The following is a 23,997-nucleotide window of genomic DNA, read 5'->3' on the forward strand; positions in this document are numbered from 1 at the left end:
ACAAATGAATGGGGAGGCAGTGATTGGCTGAGAGAGCTCTCTCAGCCAATTAGCAATTGGCTGAGAGAGCTCTCAGCCAATCACTGCATCCCCATTCTTTGTATTGGGTTTTTCTTCCTTGCAGCTGCGTCTGCCTGGTCCTCCTGCCCAGCACGTGAGCTGTTCCCCTCGCCGGTTTACCGGCGTCCCCCCTGCCCCTGCCAGCCTCTCCCCATGTCCAGATCACCAGTGTCATCCGCCTGCTGACGAATTGTCAGCTCACCCTGCCCAGCTGTTCCCTGCAGCTCCCCAGTGTCCCCCACCTGGCTCTCCCCCTGCAGCTCCCCGGGGACTGCATATGATAAATCCATGAGATTTATCATATGCAAAATTTGGCACATAAAGTGCCTAATCGTGTGTCCCCCTCCCGGGGAGCTGCCGGGGAAATCATGTCCGACTTGTCCCTAGGACAAGTCGGACTAATGTATGGGGGCCTTTACTTTTGCAGGGTTTTATAGCCATGCACCGAATTGTACCCTCAAATTCAGTTAATTTATTGGAACATAGGGGTATTAAATTGGGTGCAAGGTTTTACTCACACAAAAATGTGTGGACCTCCCATCCAATTTTGGATTACAGTGTGCGAGCTCACTATACCTGCGGTATTAAATAAAAAAAAATTGCACACAGTCCGAGGAAAAAAAAAAGGAATATCGTCTTCTGATGCTTCGTTGACATCTGTGTCCAGCTGCTGCATCCCCTGACAGCTAGGCAGGCTTTTGCCAGAAGAAACAACCTGTCAGAGAAAGTATGTGTAGAGTGTGGGGGGAAAGGAAGCAGGGTGTAGAAGAGGAAGTAGTGCTACAGAAGGTGAATGATTGAACCAATTTTACTAATTGAAAACTTCCAGTTGCTTAATTAGTTAGGAGTGGGGATGGCCGAAGCAGTTCCAGAGAAATTCCAAGCAATGTTTTCTAAAAATTACGGATTTTGGGAGAAATTTCTGTACTTGTTTCCTAGCACGGTGCCAGCGATAAAAATTGTATCCATCGGGACCCCAAAAATCGCGTCCGATGCGATCAACACGATTTTTACATTGGAATCAATGTAAAATGGTCCCTGAGACCCGATTTTTCATTGGCCCCAATGTTAAATGCCCCCCAGACCTCAATTTTTATTGTTTCCCAACCCTTATGGGTCAAATGCCCCCCCCCATTGTTAACGCCACCCCACGATGAACGCCAACCCGAAACGTGGCGGGCGGCGGCGGTACGCGTCCTCCGACCTTTTCATACCCCCACTATCCACGTCGGCGTGGAGTAGATTTCATATAGTGTGGCGAGCCACTGAGCCCGAAGCGTGGCGAGCGCAGCGAGCCCCATGAGGGGATGCACATTACTCCACAGATATTACGCGTCCCCTCGCGGGGCTCGCTGCACTCGCCACGCTTCAGGCTCGGTGGCTCGCTGCGCTCGCCACACTATATAAAATCAACTCCATGCCGACGTGGATAGTGGGGGTATGAAAAGGTCGGAGGACGCGTACCGCCACCCCTCGCCACGCTTCGGGTTGGCGTTCATTGTGGGGTGGCGTTAACAATTTGACATGTAAAATAGCCATAAGGGTGGGTATACAATGAAAAATCGGGTCCATTGGCCCATTTAACATTGTTCCCTATGTAAAATCGGGTCCATCGATCTTGCACCTGCAGAGACGCATGATTTTTGGTATTTTACAACATTTTCTTTTGCCCTAGTTGGATATTTACAAAATTTCAGCTAATAATGCAAACTATACAAATTCTACAACAATATATTAAAAAAGTTGAATGACCGATACTTAGGAAACCTTTGCTACATCTGTTGTCCATGGGCAGATTTCTAATGTGACCATTTAGTTATCTTTACAGAGTCTCATGAAGGCTCTATGCAAATTACTGAGGAAATTGTGTGACTGTCAATTTCCTAGAGACTTGTACATGCGCAAGACTTGTACATCTGTGCCTCGGAGAGAGGAGGAAGCTGCACACTGGCCCCCTACTTTCTTAGTCCACCCTTGTTTTTGAGCCCGATTCTGACCTAATCACTACTGTGCGAATAACCAGTTGCCAGCACACAGGTAGAATCAGCCACGCTATAGCGAAATCCCACCATGCAAATTATTGTGCTCCCTGTGTTAATAGATATGTACAACTTGCTAAACATTCCAATGTCAAAATCCATTTGTAAAACGCCCACCATGATTTTTCCACTGGTCACTACGCATCGCAGACTCAGAGTAGCCAGGGACTTACTCGGTGGCTGCGATGAATTCAGCCTGATCGAGGCTGGAGCTGACTTGAGAAACCCTCCCCAAAAATGCTTAGGCATGACTGGGTTATTCTAAGCACAACTAGCTTTTTTACTGTCACGCCTGTGTTTTTTTTTGGGATAAAACAGCCTATTATCACCCCCAAATACCAGCTTCCTGTCAATCGGGCACTTTGTCAAAGTACAAAAACATGTATATTAGTGTTCATTGTAGCACCCGCTATCTTTGAAAACCCATGTAGTTCCTCTTCCCTGCATGGGGTGTCGCTGTCTGCTGTGGTATTTCTAGCACAGGTCTGGTTTGCATATCAATTTTGATAGACAGACCACACTGTGCTAGAAGCACTACAGCAGACAGCGACTCCCCAGGCAGGGAAGAGGAACTGCATGTGTTTCCAAAGATGGCGGGTGCTAGAATGAACACTATATATAACAATTTATCTATTTGTGTAACCACTGTAATGTATGTGAACTCTGACATCAGAGTTCACCATCGCACCTTTTAACTCTATGGATGGTATACAATCCGGCAGCTGTTTCTCCCTATTCACTGCTGCCGTTTCCAACAGCATTGATGGCAGATTCCGTCAAAACAGATCTGGCTTTAAAACAATACATTTTTTGACAATCCGCGGACGTTATCTGCGATTTGCGTACTTTTCGACAGTCTGTAAATTAAATGAGGAATGAAAAACGGCCCAGATTCCGACTGTCGGGATGCATTGTATAATATATTATTCCCCCATATAATATTAGTTAGTTTCTAAGTGCATGGAATCTAGCCAAAAATAAGCCATTCCCCATGTGTAACTATACCATATAGATATGGCTTGCTTTAACTTTATTATTGAACTCAAATAAACAGATGTTTTATTCATTATTTGAGCCTAATACAAACATAACAAAGCAGAAAAAGAAAACAAAAGAAAGATAATGTCTACCCAAGTGAAGAGGTGGTTACAATTCTGTCATGCTCAGTAGTAGTACAAAGCTCATTAATGCCTGCTGTTGGATTTAACCCTAAGGTCAGAACACTGACTTGCCAATCCTTTGTATCACATGGACTGAACATGACGAGAGGCAGTCGGTCACCCAGTCGGTGGTGACCTAAACAGTTTACAAGGTCAACACCCTGTAGCTCTTTATCCCCAGTGCAGCCTTTTATATGTTATGTGTTCATTATCTTGTCTCGATTTTACAGCTATTGAACATTCAAGCCTGATTCCATCGTCTATGAAAGTTAATTTCAAAAAGTTACTGTGATAAGCTTGCGGTTAAGTCCCCAAGCAAGTGATGAATGTATTTGAATCTATTTTGCTTATTACATTTTGAAATGTATGCTTGCATACTACATTAGTTATCTCAGTGTCACTGTTGAGTAAGAAATACCATAAATGTTGATTTAAGTTTTATGAAGTAATCTTCATTTATCTGATAATACAGCGCATCAGTCAGGCAACACAATAAATGAGTGGAATGAATTGTTATTGCATAAGATCTAGCTTGCAATTAATCTAATTTTTTTTTTTCTGACTGAACCTGCTTGTACATTTATTTATCCCATCTAGTTTTAGGGAAACAAGATAATCACAGTATTTCTAAGTAGCATTAGATATATAATTTCATCAGTATGTGTTTTCCCTGCTTGATTGCTAGATTTCAAATGTCAGAAACTCTACAAGTCTTAAGTGATATTGAAATACATGAATTAAATTGGCAAATGTATGCTATGAGTCACGTGTGGTTCAAATATTATGCACATTTTTATATATTCAAAATAAGCAACCTCTTATAGGTATAATGAATAGAGTATATCATATCATGGAATTTTTTTTAATGATGTGCACTTTAGGAAAATGCTTGCAGAGAGGCATTATTAATCTCTTGGGCATATTACAAAAATAATTATAGTGTTGTTTTATGTGTGTGTGTGTGTGTATATATATATATATATATATATATATACATACACAGTGAGAGGGATGCTGACACTCCTTGCTTAAAGAGACAACGGCATCTGGTACCCTCCCAAGTCTGGAAATGACTTACAGCTATATAGGGTAACGGATGGCACTCCAAGACGACTTGAATAATGAACCTTCAAGTGGTTTGCGTTATCAACTTTTCAGAACTTCTTTTATTCGTTCTTTCAGCAGGATAAATGAGAGACACATTTATATAGCATACACCACATGTGCAAACTATCATCGGCAAGTCACAGATGCAGGCTGATGACATACAACAAAATTAACCCCTAAGTGTAGGAAGAGGTCAGCAAAAACCAAAACATTGTTTATAAACATAGATAGAAAAAGAAACACTATGGAAATCCATTAACAAAGAGCAGCAGACTAATAGGCAATATATAATGATAAAATATCATACAGTAATATTTGCTCTAAATATAATAAAGAAATTAACTGTTACAAAATTTTGCACAAAAAAGATGGCACTGTGTAACTGTTCAATAAATTATGATATTACAAATGTAGATAGATAGAAACACACCAGACTCTGGGCCAGATGTATTAAGCCTGGTGAAGAGAAGGTGGAGATAAGCCCCGTACACATGGGGGAGATATATTGCTGAGCAATATATTGCTCTGTGTCTCCTGTTCATCAGCGACCAGAGATGGTCGCTGATGAAAAAGAAACTGCCGGGGGAGCCTGGGAGTGGAAATCAGCTGGACGCAGGAGCGCTGTTGTTCCTGCAACCAGCGATCACTACAGGGGTAAAAACCTGAGCTCGCACCCGGCGATATATCGACCATATTCAGCTCAGCAACCATATTTCCCGTGATATTACACAAAATTTCCCCCGTGTGTATGCACCTGGAAGGTGAAAACGCACCAGTCAATCAGCTGTGTTTGATAAATGACAGTTAAGAGTTGATTGGCTGATGCGTTATCACCTTCCACTTTATCTCCACCTTTTCTGCACCAGGCTTAATACACCTGCTCCTCTGTAAGAAGCACCAAACCAGAGAGCAACTCCCCAGACAGGAAAGAGGAACTGCACAGGTTTTGAAAGGTGCAGGGTGCCATATGTATAAATAACCCTGTGGGTTGGTTTAGTAAAAGAATAAAGGTGGACAGGATGCTATTTTATGTAAAGACAAACAACTGTGTGCAATATGGTAGATACTTGGTGATGTACATCATTGTCTGAGTATAATCATTTTGGCCCTATATTTTACTAAACATTTTAAAAAAATTAACCCTCACTATTAACTCGACGGGCAGTATTCAATGAAAAAGTTCTCCGTGCATGGAGAGCGTTTTATTTAGCTCTCCATGCACTCTCCGTGTTCCGGAGGGCTCGCTGCCACTCCTGCTCCCTCTATTCAATGTGGTTAAGACTCGCCGCCACTCGCGGCGAGTCTTAACCCCTGCAGGGAGCAGGGAGCTTTCAGGGAGCCGGAAGCAGCCAGAGAGATTAAAGTCTCCCTGGCTGCTCCAGAGGACTGTGGAGGGGAGGGGGGCTCTCCAGGACCCAGGCTGCACCCCCCTATAGCCAGCGGGGGACCCAGTATTCACTGCACCGTTCGTGCATAGTTACGTTCGGCTGCAGTGAATATATGAATATCTAATGAGCGGCTCGAGCGCTCTGGCCCCCTGCTGGCTGCACTGTGTAAAAAAAAAAAAAAAATGTAAAAAAATATTTTTTTTTAAATTAAATATATATTCATGTGCTATAAGCACATGAATAAAAATAACATGCCCCTTCACAGGAAAAAAAAACTGATTTTTTTACATCAAAATTTAAAAAAAAAACCTTTACGTTCAAAAGTTCCACATTCCAGCTCTCCATCAAAAGATGGAGAATTGCTACACGGAGAGAGACGGAGAAAATCACTTAAAAAGACGGAGAGGCCCGCCTGCGTACCCACTGGAACACCCAATGTTTTCATGGGAACGCCCATGAAAAGCTGGGTGTTCCCATGGCCCAGCGCAGCCACCGCCCCCATCCCTCTCCAGGGGCCAAATTCGTCTCACTACCTATGAAGCCCCATAGCACCTACACTAGTTTCTTACTATACCACCTGCTAACAAACATAAGGCTCAGATGAGTACCTATAGTGGGTGACGAGAGTGCATGGACATCAGATTGTATAGACATACTGGGCAGATGCCTAGGGCAACACTTATCTGGGTCCTTCAAGCAGGGCTGGGCCAGAGGGCATCTGCCTCCCAGGCTGGGGCTTTAGAGCTCTGCAGGGGCAAGGTCAGAATACTGCCTGCGACTTCCACCCAATCAGAGCAACCAGCATTTTCTACCTGCCTCCCAGGCGGCAGCAAAACACTGAATCACTACCAGCTTGCTGATTAGTTAATGGGTGGGGATATCCACCAGTGTAGCATTGTCTACTGGCCACCAGCTTTCAGCTAGGCAGGGAATGGCTGTCAGCTTGCCAAAGTGCTGACAGCCATTCACTGTATGCAAGCATTTGGAGAGAGTGTGGGTCCGCAGAAGGGGTAAGTCATGAGTGGGTTTTTTTTATTCCTGTGAAAGGATAGGAGCCAAAGTGCACTGCTTTGCCCAGGGCCTTCAATTCTGTTAAGACAGCCCTGATGGTTTTCAGTGAACTCTCAAAACATTTGCCACCCTGTCCATGCAGCACCACCCTCCCCAATATATTTGCTACAGGCACCACCATAGTTCTGGCTATCACACCAGCACAGAGGATAGCAAAGACTCCGGCATTATGCTGCACAGTAGGTCGGCCCCTCCATCTATTCAACTGCAATATATTCATTTTTGGGGGAAGGGGAAGAGGGGTATATCCGCACAGACAGGTGCTACAGCAGTATAATGGTGGATCTTAGAGGGGGTGCAGCCACAGACCCTAAATAATACAGATAAGGGAGATAGAGAAGAATGTATTTTTTGTTGGCGCACAGAGGTAATTTGAAGAATTACGTATATGTATTTTTCTTAACGTTTTATTAAATATTGATTGATATGTTGTATACAAATAAACAATTACGTTTAAAAAAAAATAAAAAAAATAAAATAAAAAGACTGAGAATATTTCACATTGAATAGGGTTGCTCGCTTTTGGAGAGCAAAATGCTCCATCCAAGGCGAACAAAGCACAAATTCTCCACAAAACACAGAGAACTTTTCTCATTGAATACTGCCCATTGAGTGCCAATATCTCTGTAAAAGATGTGCAAATTATCCACTAAAAATGCCAGACTCCCTCAAATTAAAAATGTAAAATGTTGTGTCAAAAGTTTTGTATTTCCTATACAGTAAACATTATAGGTTATTATGATGAATAAAAATGATTACTTGTCCATTTTCAGACCTATTTTGCCAAATTCACTTGGCACTGAAAGGGTTAACAGAGAATGTTATCTATATATTGGTGTGTACACACGGTGAGATTCCCTTGCTATTCGACTGAATTTGATTGCTATACAATCTTTGCTAACTCTGTACTATTTACATACAATCCATGCAATCTACATTAGATTTGCACTATACAGCCATTGCTGCCCTGTCTATCTGGGTTTCGATTTGTGCTGTCCCAGGAGCGTGCATCGGGATAAGGTAAAAAACCTGTGCGATCTGCATACGATTTTGACTATATAGTCAAAATCTCATGTCAAATCTCACTGTGTGTACACAGCATAAGGATCAAACTGTTGAACAGTTAGTTTGTTTTCGTTTAGTAGTTAGGCTTGTTTTTATATGTGGTGTGCCCACTACTGGTATATACAGTGGATGAGCCTCTACAGAGATTAATAGTTTGGGTATTATCAGATTCATAACATTGGAGAAATCTGAAATTCATGCTTTGACATCTCTTGTGATGAGTACAGATTTATCGGCTTCCCAATATCAATATCAAATTCTGCTATTGTTATTATTTTTGAAGCGGTCTAGATTGATGATTTCAATATAGTAGATAGAAAAAATTTAGCACAGGGATTTTCATTATAAGACGCCATTGGTGCACCATCAGAGTATAGCCTCCTGTGTATAGTGGTTGTGTGTCCTTGGACGGAATCGGTACATCTGTCAGAACAGACTTAGGTCTACAGTCATTAGGTCGACCCCGGAAGGTCAACTGGCCCCAAGGTCGACAGGGTTAAAGGTCGACATGGGCTTAGGTCGACAGTCATTAGGTCGACATGAGTTTTTTACTGTTTTTTACCCGAATGTCGACACAGTCCACATGGACACAGTTGAAGTTGAACCACAGCCGCTCGCAATGCTTCGGACACGGTGCCTCGCTACGCTCGGCACACTATTTTATTCTCCCACCACGCCCTATTGGATGGTAGGGCATGAAATACCGCCTGTAGGCACATGTCGGCTCGAAAAACAGTGAAAAACTCATGGCGACCTAATGACTGTCGACCTAAACCCATGTTTACCTTAAGTCATGTCGACATTGACACATGTCGACCTTGACACATGTCGACCTTTAACCTGTCGACCTTGGGGCCAGTCGACCTTCCGGGGTCGACCTAATGACTGTCGACCTAAGTCTGATCTGACAGATGACTGTTTCCCCCTTGGACGCAGCAACTTACAGCGAAAAGTTGCCACATAATCGAATCTGCTTAGCCACATTCTAGAATTGCCCATTAAACTCCACAGGCTGGTGTTCTGTTCTTTGTCTCTGAAGTAGTAAAACCTTTGTGTGTGTGTGTCCTGTCTTTATTTTAATATTTTGTTTACATGGAACTACAAGTGCTATTTGTGGTTTTCCAAATGCAGTCATGCCCTGGCAGTCTTGCTGGGACTAGTGTGAAGAACAATATTAGTAATATATAACCATCACACCCAAAGCCACATGGATACAGAATAAGCCATGGTCTTTCGGTCCAGGGATTGTTGATCGTTGGGAAGTGGCCCCACCCTCACCCCTTGCTCTGATGAATAATCTTAGACCAGCAGCTGTAATGTATGGTTTATTTTTGTAGGTGCATGGAACTGTTGGAGAACCCTGGTGGATTTGGGTTGAAGATCCTACAAACGACCACATCTATCATTCAGAATATTTTCTACTTCAAAAGAAACAGGTATAGTACAATAATGCCATGATGTCTTTTCACAAAAATGCCTAAAACTCACCTATTTGGATTTGTGTCCATGAACCGTGTCTCTCAGTGTAAAAAGGGGGGTTATGGTTACAGAATTTCTATAAAGAAGGTTAGGCTACGAATATGGTGCTTCACATGCTTATAATGGGTATATCAGCATGTGATAATGGGTATACCACATCCCCTCACAAGACTCTCTTCTTGACCGCACACTTTACCATTCCCAATCAGAGTATGTGTGGATTTCAAAATATGAAAAAGGTCACAAATTTAAAAATAAAATGCCCATAAATATATTCATGTCAACCTTTTCACCATGTTGAGCTATTAACTGTAAAACCTAGACATTGTCTATCAGCCATCCGGATACCATTCAGAAAATATTACACTTTTAAGAGGGGCACAAAAACAAATCCAAAGCAATCTGAGTCAGTAGATGGGTGTTTTGCTTTGAAACCCCATAAAGTGGAACAGTGACTAACTCAAGCAACTATCAACTGTTTTACCCAACACACTTCTCTCTTTTGAGGTTGCTCATTTCTATATACATTATTGAAAAAACAATCTATACATTAGCAGCTTTAAGGTACAGTTGAAAATGGTCTTCTGTAAATATGTATCGCACATGTTGGGTATTTGTTTAATTTACTCACCGTGTATAAGATATACTACTGTATTGTGGTTATTAAAAGGGTAGCCCAGGAGATTTCAGAGATGTCCTGTTCACACATAGGCCCTAATTCTGGTTCACTCGCAAAGGCAAATTCCTTCTCAAATGGAGAATACCATGTGCACTGCAGGTGGGACAGATGTAACTTGTACAGAGAGAATTAGATTTGGATGGGGGTTTACTTCAAAGTGAGATCTATATTGCAGTGTAAAAATAAAGCAGTCAGTAATTTCCCTGCACAGAAACAAAATAACTCACCCAAATCTAATTCTCTCTGCACAAGTTACATCTACCTCACCTGCAGTGCACATGGTTTTGTCCATTTGAGAAGGAATTTGCCTTTGCGCGTGAACCAGAAGTTTGTGTGTCTGTTCTCCATTCCCATAGTCCTCTATAGGGATAGAGGTGTATCAGTTTTCATTGCTGGGGGAAGCCATTTTGAAAGGGCATTACCCTATACACAGCAATAGGCACTCTTGGTCACATATGCACATTCAACTCCATACTTCACCATGAGTGCTAGGCTTACAACAAACTGAGTGAAAGCCCTCACAGAGAAGTTAACCTGTGATATGTCAACTGCAGAACCAGCAAAGTCTGTATTGCCACAATAGGTGATGAAACATTTTTGTAACCATTGTCATGAACTAATAAATAGACCACATAGTACTAAGACAAGTCTACAGAAACATAAAACTGGTATAATTAAATGAATGAATAAATAAATTAGATAATTTCCTTTCAACAGGTTGTCACAAAAGAACAGCAGCTTCTAGTGTTTACAATACCCATCTTTGAGCCATTACCTTCCCAATACTATATCAGAGCAGTGTCTGATCGGTGGTTAGGAGCTGAAGCTGTCTGCATTATAAATTTTCAGCACCTCATTCTACCAGAAAGACATCCTCCACACACAGGTAGGAATTATAGTTTCACTGTAAGATCATTTATCACAGATTTGTTACTTCCTAAAATGAAAAAAAAAATTAATAATGTAGAAACTATTTTATATATTGAATCCTCATGTTTTAAAAAAATTCGAAAAATACATAAACTATATATATGGTACTGTATATGGTCATTACGTTGACATGTATTGGATCTACTACTGAAGGTTGACGCATGAAATAGGTCAACATGGCTGAGGTCCGCATGGTTGGAAGGTGGACACAAGCATTAGGTCGCCAGGAGTTTTTTTGCTGCTTTTTTTTTTGCTGACGTGCTAACAGGCGGTATATTATGCCGTTATTTTATCCACTAGGGTGTGGAGGGAGAATAGAGTAGTATGGCGAGTACAGCGGTACACTTTTGACAGTTTCCATGATGACATTTGGGACAAAAAAAATATGAAAAACTGATATCGACCTTTTTACTGTTGACCTAGCCATTGTCAAATTAATGCTTGTGTCGCCCTTCCAACCCTGTCGATCTTTGCCATGTCGACCTCCTGTGGTCGATCCAATGCATGCCAACTTAATATGTGTCGACCCATACATATATGATGTATTTTTCTGAAGGAAACAATCATGTTTTTACTATATTTGCTTGTGTCATCCTATAAGGTATAAGGCAAATAAATTAAGTCCTGTTTTTTTTGCAGTGCTAACTATAGAATACACTATAGTCCCGTACATATTGTTATATTATATGTAGTTTATTCTTGTTATTTTTGTTTTATTATTCTGTCACAGAGCTACTGGATCTGCAACCTTTGCCAGTCACAGCTTTGGGGCATAGAGAATATGAAGCACTTTACAGGTTTACACACTTCAACCCAGTTCAGACTCAGATCTTCCATACCCTGTATCACACGGATTCAAATGTTCTACTCGGTGCTCCAACTGGCTCTGGAAAGACCGTAGCTGCAGAGCTGGCCATCTTCAGAGTCTTCAACAAGTATCCAACATCTAAGGTCTGGAAGTTAAGTTTTTGTTGTCTACTTAGCAGATCCTGGGTGGGATGTAAGTCCCAGAATGCCTACGAGTTGAATTTTTGGACAATATGGGGTGTTATTTTTTTCTTTTAAAGGCACAAAATTTACAAGGTTAAACCATGCCTTGTAAATGATTGCAGCTTTAAAAAAATACCTTCCAAGATCAGTCGGCCTCCTGCCCATCCAGCGATCTCCAAATTCATTACATCCCATTGTTCTTGTTTCCCATAGTTGGGTGGGGATCATGGGGACACATGGGACGTGTGTGTGTCTATTTCAATTTTAGTCTAACTCAACAGGCAGGGTTCAAGTGTTGAAAAGGGGGTGTCTCGGCGAAAACGAACGTGGATTGTCGAGAAATGACCATGAATTCAACAATCCATGGCCGTTTCCATCAAAACATCCGACTTGTTTTAAAGTCGGATCTGTTTTTTCAAAATCCGTCTTCAATGCTGTCGTAAATGGCAGTATTGAATAGGCAGCGCTACTTCTTTGTCGGAATAGCGCCCAACATTGAATACTCCCCCCCCCCCCCCCCCCCACAGCCTCCTCTTTAATGCAAAGCCTAAACAATGTCTCTTTATCTTATCTTGCATATGTATATAGGCAGTCTATATAGCACCACTGAAAGCTCTAGTCCGTGAACGAATGGAAGACTGGAGAGTGAGAATTGAAGAAAATCTTGGTAAAAAGTATGTTTCCAATGGCTTTGATTTCAGTAAAAGTAGCTGGCATCTTGAATGTAATTGTGTTATTATAATCAGTAATTAAAAATATATATATATATATATATATATATATATATATTAGTGAGATAAATATCCTTAGGGCTGTTTAGTACGCCCAGTTCCCCAGCCCTCATAGAAACATAGAATTTGACGGCAGATAAGAACCACTTGGCCCATCTAGTCTGCCCCTTTTTTTAAACATGTTACCTCAAACCATATTTGATCCTTATTTTTTTGTAAGGATATAAATATGCTTATCCCAAACATGTTTAAATTGTACTACTGTATTTGCCTCTACCACCTCTGATGGGAGGCTATTCCACTTATCTACTACTCTTTCTGTGAAGTAATTCTTCCTCACATTTCCCCTGAATCTTCCTCCCTCTAGTTTCAGTGCATGTCCTCGTGTTCTGTTGCTCCTCTTCCTGTGAAGAATGTCTCCCACCTGTACCTTGTTAAAACCCTTGATATATTTGAAAGTTTCTATCATGTCCTCCCTTTCCCTTCTCTGCTCTAAAGTACAGGTATTCATATTTAGATATTTTAGTCTTTCCTGGTACGTTTTGTGATGTAGGCCATGCACCATTTTAGTTGCCCTTCTTTGTACAGTCTCTAATGTATTTATATCCTTCTGGAGATATGGCCTCCAGAACTGAACACAATACTCTAGATGAGGTCGTACCAATGACCTATACAGTGGCATTATTACTTCTTTCTTTTTACTGCTGATACCTCTCCCTATGCAACCAAGCATCTGACTTGCCTTCTTCATTGCTTTGCTACATTGCCTACCTGCTTTTAAGTCCCCTGAAATAGTGACACCTAGATCCCTCTCTTCCTCAGTAGTTTCCATTATAGTGCCATTTATACTATATTTAGTCTTTGGATTTCTGAGACCCAAGTGCATGATTTTGCATTTTTTGGCATTAAACTGTAGTTGCCATTCTCTTGACAATTTCTCTAATCTACCTAGATCCTCAGTCATTTGTTTTACCCCTCCTGGTGTGTCTACCCTGTGTCATACCTTTGTGTCATCTGCAAAAAGGCACATTTTACCCTCAATTCCATTTGCAATATCACCAATAAAGATATTAAAAAGCACCGGTCCAAGAACAGATCCCTGGGGTACTCCACTTGTAACCTTTCCCTCCTTTGACTGTACTCCGTTTACTATAACTCTCTGTTTTCTGTCCTGTAACCACGCTCTTATCCATTCAACTATCTTAGAATCCAATCCCAAGCTTTCAAGTTTATTTAATAGTCTGCGATGTGGGACATTGTCAAAAGCTTTACTAAAGTCTAGATAAGCTACATCTTCAGCCCCACCTTGATCTATTACTTTAGTCACCCAGTCAAAAAAGTAAATAAGATTTGTTTGACATGATCTTCCCCCAGTAAACCCATGCTGTTTTGGATCCTGTAAATTGCTGTTTTTGAGATATTCTACAACTCAATGGCAGGTATTCAATGCCGGTGCGAGCGGCCGGCGAGGGGGTTAAACTGCGAGGATCACAGAAAACCAGTGATCCTCGCAGTTTAACCCCCGCGCCGGCCGCTCGCACTATGCAACGTTCCGGGGGAATCCTCGCAGTCACAGAACGGCGAGGATTCCCCTAAACTGCGAGAGCCGAGGCTAGTGCAGCAAACTCGCTGTAATTAGCCTCGATTCTCGCAGTTTTTGGAGGCACATTCGCAAATTCCCCCTCGCTCAAAAAACGGAGCGGAGGGGAATTTGCGAATAAGGGGGGTCAGTTGAATACTGACAGGGTGAGCGGTGACTGCGAGCAAAAAGTCCTGCTCGCAGTCACCACTCGCCCACGGCATTGAATATATGCCTTTGTTTTAAGAGTGTTTCCATCAATTTCCCTACTACTGATGTAAGGCTCACTGGTCGATAGTTGCTTACCCTCAAGTTTATAGTTTGTCCCGTGTCGAAAAGAGCGCCTCCTATCATTAAAATCCTTCATTCAGAGCGATTTATTGCAAGAACAAAGCCCCCCATCGTATCTGTGCACTTTCAGTACAGTGAATAGTGTACAGAGGGTAACTTAAGTTCCCCTATTTGTACTTGAATTATTTCACTTTATTATAGGGCTCATATGCTCCAGACTGATGTTCACATGGCATTTTGGGGCACAAAATTGTCAGTAATGTCAACCATCTTTGTCAGGGGCCGGAAGAGTAGGTGGAAATACATTTTGCACATGGGTTTTCTCTTAAAAAATCAGGCCTGATCGTATTTAATGCGACCGATTCAGAGAATGACCATCAGTTGCAGCTGAATCTCATGCTATACATGAAGTGTTACTATACATTCTAAAGAATATTTATGAGTTGCTGTTGTGAATATATTGTATAAAGTTAAGTGTTGAAATGCTAGAGGTAAAACAAACAAAACCAGGAAAACAAATGTGAAAAATATAGTAAATTTCAGTTACACTAAAAAGCATTTTTCAAGGAACAAGGCTATCCTTAAAACCTCAGTATTCAAAAAGCAATGTGTACAAGACACATATGTTGTGTTACAGTCCCTTCTGCGAGCCAAAATGGGATGAAAAGCAACGTTCCTGTCTCACTGGGAACGATCCTCTTCTCCGCCTTATAAGATCATACACATTTCTCCACTGTGCACATTCAAGCAAGTCTAGATCACCGCCCCTTCACCAAGCCTTATAACTTGAAAGAGGTACCATACGCCCTTTCAAAGGGAATAGCGTCTCCTCTTCTCCAAATAGGGATATTCTTAATCAAACTGATTAGCCAAGGTATTCATGTACTCCAGAAAACACTCCTGTTGTCAGTGGAACATATGGAAACACAATGGAACCGCATATGGTGTAATACTGTATTTAATACTGACAACAGATATAAGGACGAACTGGGTTTACATAAACACACTTTTTAAAAAAAAAAACAGGTCCCCACACAGGGGAATTGCAAACAATTACCGGAACTGGTGGAGAACTTGTTGGAGAGAAGTTCTCTATGTGCTTTTAATGAAAGTCCCGGAAACTCTCACATCAGGCACTTGTCCAGAGGTCCCGGCAAAAGGTTTCCCCAGATAGGCATCCACAATTAGTCCCAACGCATTTCGACTGTTTACTACGGTCTTTTATCCTTAAAACCTGTATTGTTGGACTGCTTTAGAGACCGTGTTTGGGAACCACTTGTGTTTTGACTTTTATTTGTGAGTTTGGACATGTTTTTGCATTAAACACACCTGAGAATGTAATCTCGGACAAACACTATTTGTACTAGATATGCCACCACATAGCTGGTCCACCATAAAAATGAATTAGGCCAGAAGTAAATCCAGCATTACATTGCAGCTTTTACTTATTGACTGTGACAGAAGGGAAACAATAAAACATGTTTATCAACAGAGTGGTAGAGCTGACGGGAGACGTCACTCCGGATATGAGGTCCATTGCTGAAGCTGACCTCATCGTCACTACCCCAGAGAAGTGGGATGGCATCAGCAGGAGCTGGCAAAACAGGAGCTATGTACAAAAGGTCTCCATTCTAATTATTGATGAAATTCATTTGCTTGGTAAGTATAGCCATGAACTGGATAATCTGAAGCAATGTTCTTAATATTTTCATGGTGGAACTCTTTATTTGATTGTGATTAGGTGATGAGAGAGGACCAGTACTGGAAGTTATCGTATCCAGGACAAATTTTATTTCCTCACATACAGAGAGGACAGTGCGAGTTGTGGGTTTGTCAACAGCTCTAGCAAATGCAAGAGACCTTGCAGATTGGTTGGGCATTGGACAGGTAAGAGAAATATGTCTACTTTTCAATTAGATATTGTGGTGACAGAAACCAAATAAAAGATTAAACAGGTCAGAATAAAAGTAATAAATGAAACGTGGGATTTCTATTCATGATACAATATGTTACTATATATTGTACTGTACTGTACTTGCAGCTGCTGTTGACATTGCCCCTATCGCAGAGGGGCAGAGAAAGCTGTGCAGAATCTCTGATTCACATGTAAGCCCTATGATTCGCCAGCTGCTGGCATTATTATCAAAGCCCTCACTGTGGGGTTTTTTTCACATTTTGTTTATAGTAATTTCCTCCACATCGCATTTCCGGTTATAAAAATGCCAATAAAGGGGTTTGGATACCTTTTTTTTTAGCTAAAGCCCTTAAATACATTCAAGTGATACTAAAATAATGCAAAAGGGGTGTGAAAATTATGTTAATAAATAGAAAAATATTTTTTTGTCTCTAATGTGCACAAGAAGGGATATATCTACAATCTGGACTTTTGGTGTTCCTTAAGTGCTGCATTTGGGAACCACTGTCCTAGTATGTAAGTGTGTGCATGTGTTAGACTAGACTGCAAACTGAGAGGGTCTCTTTGGCGTGACAGAAGCAACAGTGTATGAGGACACATCTGTAGTCATGCCAGTATGGCTAAATTGGATAGCAGTACTCATTCATCGCTCAATCACTTCCTGTGTCGGCCTGACAGGGCTTTTGGCAATTGACCACAGACAGTCTGGAATTGGTCATCTACTTACACCATTTGTCACCATGTCCAATAATGACATTACCAAATTTCAACAGAATTGTCTGATTTTGGAACCGCCCATATTGCTTATTCCTAACAAATGATTGATATTGCATAGTGCTTACCAATAACCATTAATTTGCAAAAAAGTTAAAATGAACACATTTAAAGAGACTTGGCAGATGGCAGCCTTAATAAGACATTTTTAAATAGATTACTTAATTTGTAACTGCGAATGTGTATGCTGTAAATCTGATTATATTTAAGATTTTGTGAGGATATATATTTCTTCAGTCCTACAGTAGTTTGCCAGTAGTGTGTGAATACTGTAGGTCTGGTTTAAACAAAATAGTCTTTATTTATTTTTGTGGGGGGGGGGGGGGGGGGGGGGGCTTTAAACATTTGAATGTATTTTTTCAAGAATACAATGTGTTTATGAATAAAACATATTCAGTTGAGCATTTTCATTAAAATAAATATATGTTAATGAATGTAACACAGGTATTTTCTTTTTAGATGGGTCTATTTAACTTTCGTCCATCTGTGAGACCAGTTCCCTTGGAAGTCCACATTCAAGGCTTTCCTGGACAACACTACTGTCCTCGTATGGCCAGTATGAACAAGCCTACATTTCAAGGTAAACAGCTGTACATGACATTAACAGATCATCCTTGCTGGAGCTTTTCAGGAAGTTCACATATACATGTTCTGAGTGCACCTACTGTATGTGTTCTATTAGAGCTTTCACGTATTGTTTGGAAAAACATATGTCAAAATGCTGAAAAACTTTCTGTGAGTCTCCCAAGAAAGGAGATCCATATGTGTTTGGAATTAAATCGTTCACTGTTTATCACAAAGATAATTTCATTCATGAATCTTTATACATAGGAACAATACAAATTGATAAAAATGCACTTCTTGATTGCTAATTGCTGGACAGTGACTAGAAGAAAAATCTTGTATTTATAGATAATAATTTCTTTAAAGATAATAGCATTTCTTTGATACAGTGGCAAACTTTGAGCACCAGCTATTGCGAATCAAGCAAGAACCACCCAAAAGCAAAGCAAACAAGCAGAAATAAAGAGAAAAAATATAACTAAGGAGTGGGGTTTATGTGGAGTATTCCTGTTCCTGTCACGGGTACATAAGAGACAATTTAGAAGGAATGTTTAAATATATTACAGCTACATTTCCCAGACTTTTCTAAGTTCTTTTCATCATTTATAAAGGATCATTTTCTTATTCATCACCTAAATTATTCAGTCTCCATCCATTTGTGTTATATTCATTATAGCACCTCCAATGTGCATCCAGATAACCAGGCTCCAGTCTCAGGATATCCTGTGGAGTTGGTTAGGCTGGAACGATCACCTGAAATCTCAGCTGCTCAGCCTTTTGCTGCGTACACATGTGCTGGTAGTTGCTTGCAGAGAATCGTAGCAGGAACAGGTCTTTAGTCACTCCTTACTGCGTTATTGTGACCACAAATGCCAGCCTACCATGTTTGGTAGCAGTGACCTTGCACCTTTGCCTGCAGGGTCTTCATTCTGCACAGGAGTCTGCCCTCCCCATCAACAGTTTTGATTTTCAAGTCATTTAAGTTGCTCTGATAGCATCCCAGATTCTCATGGACTGCCCAGTCTTGATCCAAATAGACAAATCTACAGCAGCGGCACATGTCAACCAGCATGGGGTACCTGGCAATGGCAGAATAGGCTTACATTTTGTCTTGGACCAAGGTGTTCGTGCCAACAATATTAGCCGTGTATAGGAAAGTGGGCTCTTCTATATGTTTTTACCCAGTTGGTTTAGTGGTGGGGTCTCCCATTTGGTTTTGTGTCTGGTTCATTATTCCAAGCACTTACATGGTGGATGACTTTCCATATACAATCTGGGGTATGTTTTTCTCCTGTTGCTAATGTAGTCTCAAGTTGTCAAGCATATCCAGTGTCATGGTATTCTGGTGGCTCCGGATTTGCCCCATGGGTCCTGATTTGCTGACATTCTGAAAGTGGGAGTGGGACCAGGTTGACGCCTTCTTTTGTTTGCAGATTTGGTACAACAAGGTTTGCTTCTACACCAGGACCTTCCTCCGCTGGCTTTAATCGTGTGGGACACATTTTGCGGGTTCAGCCTCCTTTTGTCCTTCTAGTGGCTCCATGGGATCTGAATATGTTTCTGTTGGCCTTTTAAAATACTCCATTTGAGGCGTTGGAATCATATGTGCTCTCGTGGTTAACAGCTGTAGCTTGTTTTTCTGATAGCCGTGTAATTGGGCCAGTATGTTTCAAGCTTGGGACCTTGTCTTGCAAGAAGCCTATTATTGTCTTGCATGAGAATAGGGCACTATTGCATTCAGAGGATGATTTTTTAAGCCTGGTGAAGTGTTAAAGTGCCCAGTGATAATGCACCAGACAATCGGCTCCTAACTCAAGTTACAGGCTGGTTTTGAAAAATGACAGGAGCTAATTGGCTGGTGCGTTATCAGCGGGCACTTTATCACTTCACCAGGGTTAATAAACCTGACCCTTAGTTCCATTGTTCTAGCCTAAAGTTTTCTTTTCACTTTAAACAAGAGATTTTTCTTATACTTTTCCTCCTCCTTCCGGTGTGGTGCACCGGGACACATTATTTTGTCAACAATCTATGTGTACATGGTCAGCTGTGGACATGCTGCATAGGAACATTGATTCGGTGAATGTTGATAAATTAAGCAAACCCCTATTGCATGTTCTCAATTTAACCTTACTGTCCTATACTTTAAATAGAAAACTAATTTTTCTTCATGGAAGTTTCCACTTAACTAATATCCACAGAATTAAATGTACTGGTCTTGTATCTATAACTGAGATGTATGTATGTACAGGGTATACTATTGTCGATTGTACTTATTCACACAGCAACAACTGGCTAATTTTGCAATTTTAGCCTGATGATATTATCGGGCTATACTATTGTAATCCCTGTTAACACATGGGATTTGGGATAAATTCCCATATCCATGTGTTATTGCTGCAAAGTTGGGACCTGAGACTGCTTATTGAGGATTATGATTTGATTGCCTAAATCACATGACGCATTATCCCAGATAAGTGCTGACTATGGGATTAATAGGATAGCCTTTTGGGAATCAAATAGGATATCTTAAAGAATACTGGCATTTTTTTAATTTATATTCCCTGCTTCAAAAACTTACATACCCAACAGTAGTGTGATAAAGTCAAAGGGCATCTAAAAACTGTGCCGTCAGATTACAATTCATTCTTTTCTGTAATGTTATCAATTCTAAAATTGTCCCATACACGGTTATTAAATATGTAAAAATCAATAATACAGCCACACTAATTTAAGCAAGGCGTTGCAGATGTATGATTTATGGTCTACAAAAATGCTTATAATATAGACCAGCGTGTTTGCTAAATACGTAGTGCTGATGTTGACATTTTCTGTTAAACTACATTATTATTATCCTTTATCAACACCCAACATATTGCACAACAGGAGTTTGTGTGAAATATATATTCGCAAATATGTTTTTGGAATATGATATGTGTATTATAAATGCTTTACCACAAGAATAATCAACTTGTGTGCATTAAATACTTTACCCAGAGATAAACTGATTCTTGTTTAGGTATATTTATGATATCTTATTCTTAGAAATAAAATTGACCTCATGTCCTGTAGTGCCTTGTGAAAATGACTGTTTAGATTTTCTAATTAGCTTTGTGACAGTACAGGAGTATTGATGGGAATTTTAAACTAGTCTTGACTATTTCCATTATTTATTGGCTCCAGAAATGCTATGTAAAAATCACTAATGAACAATAAATCAAGCCCTTGCTGTGTAATCGCACCTGTTCTTGGGGCAGCAAGAAAGCATTAGATCTTCTGTTTCCAGATTCTACAAGGCTGTGTGTGTATATAATGATGATGTATTTCAGCCATCTCCACAGACTCATTTGTAGCATAAACCTGCAATCTCAAATAATTCAAGCTATAATCTCTGTATTAGACACCTCCTGATTAGTTACCCTGGATCAGCCTTTATCAGATGGGTAGTCTATTTCATTACTGACTTTCCCATGGGCGCTGCATAAGTATTTATGCCCTAAATGATAGAGACTTGCCCCATGTTACTCATACTGTGTGGAGACAAACATCTGCATTAACTATTAAGATGTCAAATCAATCTATGTATCTAATTATGTAAGCATCATAAGAATAAGAGCCACCTTGATGGAAAGCAACTATTATTACAATTTTATCTGTTGCTATAGTATACCTTTACATTTTGTGAATAATAAACAAATGCACTACAATTTGAAACCTCTAAAAACATAATATTGGGGAGTCAATCCAGATTGTTTGCGAATCATAACGACAGTCGGAACTCACATATAAATGATCTCTGCCCCCATAGGGCTCTAAGCAATTCAGAGCTTTCTGCTCATGAAGGGTGCAAGTACAAGTGCCGTTGCCTGCAAAAGCAAATCGCACCCTTCGCAAGCTTTTGGATTGACCTCCATTTATAGAACTGCAGATGGATATTGCTTTTAACATTAAAATAAGGTGTGTAATGGTCACCAGTTGTAATGTGTGTTGAAAACATTTGGGACCTGACACACATCAGGGGTCTGACAACAAAGCAGGATCAGAAAGGCCAGCAGTGAAGACTCAGAGCACAGAATGTGGCCCTAGGGTCCCTTATTGATTATGTGAACAGGTGGAATTATGTGGAGGTTGCACTGAATTGATGACAGGATAAATAATTACTTTAAAAAAGATGTGTGCATTTATTTATACATAAAATACAGTAAAATAATTATAAAAGTAATAATAGGTAAAGGAAGTAAAAGCTGCGTCCAGAGTAATTATACGTGTTGGTAACGTCACCTTTTAGAGTGCAAAGTCCTTTTTTGGGGGGCCCAAAAGAATTAATCGGATAAGTGCTGGTGTTGTGGTGTCCCTTTCAAATGCTTCCTCCAAGTTTAAGATGGGGGTGGCGTACCTCCCAACTGCTGAAATATATGAAGCGATTGGGGGACCGCTTGATCTCAAAAGGCAGATTATAGAGGTGACTTTCCTCCAACATGCTGTGCCATGCCTGAGTGGAAACTTGGGGTCAGGGAAATACTGAGAATGTTCCGTTGGTAATGCATAGCACTCTAGAATGAAGCATTTAAAAAGGACACCACAACACCAGCACTTACCTGGATCAACTCTTGTGGGCCCAAAAAAAAAGGACTTTGCACTCTAAAAGGTGACGTTACCAACACGTATAATTACGCAGCTTTTACTTCCTTTACCTAATATTACTTTTATAATTATTTTACTGGGTTTTATATATAAATAAATGCACACCTCTTTTTTAAAGTAATGTTTTATCCTGTCATCAATTCAGCGCAACCTCCACCCTGTTCACATGTTTTTATAAAGGGACTGACCCCCCCTTTTTTCGGTTGCTGCTTGACAAGGCAACACATACAGGTGCCTCAACAGATACGCAAGTACCTGTTTCCAAGCCCTTACTGATTATAACTATAATAAACCATGTAAAAGTATACAAAGATTTAATTGCTTATAAAGGCGCTATTAAATGTTTAATTATGTGTTCTAATTACCAGAATGGGGTGTGGTACGGGGGTCCGAGAATTGGGATTCCAACGGTCATTAAGCCGACGTCCGAATCCCGACTTCCGGTACTACAGCAGTGGGGCGTCCCAAAAAAAAGCCCCTTGTGGGGGGCTCGCTGCGCTCCCCACACTTTCTAATCTCCCTCTATGGAGGTCATGAACCCCATGAGGGAGAATATCCCCTGTAAGTTGGGATCCCCACTGTTGGGCTTTTAACAGTTGGGATTCTGATCTACTGACCTTCGGAATCTCAACTGTCGGGGGTCGTCCAGCACCCATCCTTGTGCTATTTGTTTTCCTACTGATAATTAAAATAGTCGTTCGTGAAATATGATTGAGTGGCTAGTTACGCAATTTTAGAAATTAGCTGAAAATAGACTATACTGTACTTATCAGAGTTTACTCTGTGGACAATATCAATATCAAATCTATTTTGTTGTTTTTGTTTCCTTGTTAACAGCTATACGAATCCATTCACCAGCAAAGCCTGTACTCATCTTTGTGTCATCAAGGCGTCAAACCCGTCTCACTGCGATTGATTTAATTGCATTTTTAGCAACTGAAAATGACCCTAAACAGTGGTTAAATATGGACGAAAGAGAGGTAATTTATGCATTTCTAATCAATACTTGAACATATATGTGGTAGGGAATATAGTTTGCAAGCTCCACTGCTGATGTGAATGTTCAAATATTCTCTGTACAGCGCTGCAGAATATGTGTGTGCTATATAAATAACTGGTGATAAATAATACATAAAGCTGCTGTTTTTAAAATTGGGATTTTCTTATTTTTAATTTCCACAAATCAATAAAACTTTAGGACTATCACACAATTTATTATTTGTTTATTATTTGCATCGCTATGTAAATAAGATGCACAAGATGACTTTAAATGATATGTGACATGACTATATTCTGTGTACTACTGCAGCTGTATCTGCATTACAGTGTTTTCCGGGAAAGCACTGTATCATAGCATTTTGTATGCAGATTCACCTGCAGTTGCACCCGGAATATAATAATACCACATATCATTTTAATTAGAAAAGTATGTGCTTCTTATTCACATAGTGATGCAAATAAGATGTGGCGCATGCATAAAGAGATGCTTGGCGTTAGTAAACGACTAATGTGCTTCGGACTAGGCGCAACTAGA

The 23,997-nt window shown here is 40.5% G+C and overlaps 1 protein-coding gene across 2 annotated transcripts in view; it reads left to right on the forward strand.

The window, feature by feature from the left end:
• Positions 1–23,997, forward strand: part of ASCC3 (activating signal cointegrator 1 complex subunit 3) — a 718,547-nt gene that overhangs the window by 552,453 nt on the left and 142,097 nt on the right. For both annotated transcript variants that reach the window (XM_083176983.1, XM_083176984.1), the window contains exons 23-30: positions 9,228–9,326; positions 10,766–10,934; positions 11,709–11,929; positions 12,557–12,642; positions 16,062–16,228; positions 16,311–16,456; positions 17,718–17,838; positions 23,301–23,443. In XM_083176983.1, coding sequence (XP_083033109.1) covers positions 9,228–9,326; positions 10,766–10,934; positions 11,709–11,929; positions 12,557–12,642; positions 16,062–16,228; positions 16,311–16,456; positions 17,718–17,838; positions 23,301–23,443 — 1,152 coding nt within the window. The remainder of the gene's footprint in view (positions 1–9,227; positions 9,327–10,765; positions 10,935–11,708; positions 11,930–12,556; positions 12,643–16,061; positions 16,229–16,310; positions 16,457–17,717; positions 17,839–23,300; positions 23,444–23,997) is intronic.

Source organism: Crinia signifera, chromosome 3 (genome assembly GCF_055691185.1).
Source record: "Crinia signifera chromosome 3, ASM5569118v1, whole genome shotgun sequence".
NCBI lineage: Eukaryota > Metazoa > Chordata > Amphibia > Anura > Myobatrachidae > Crinia > Crinia signifera.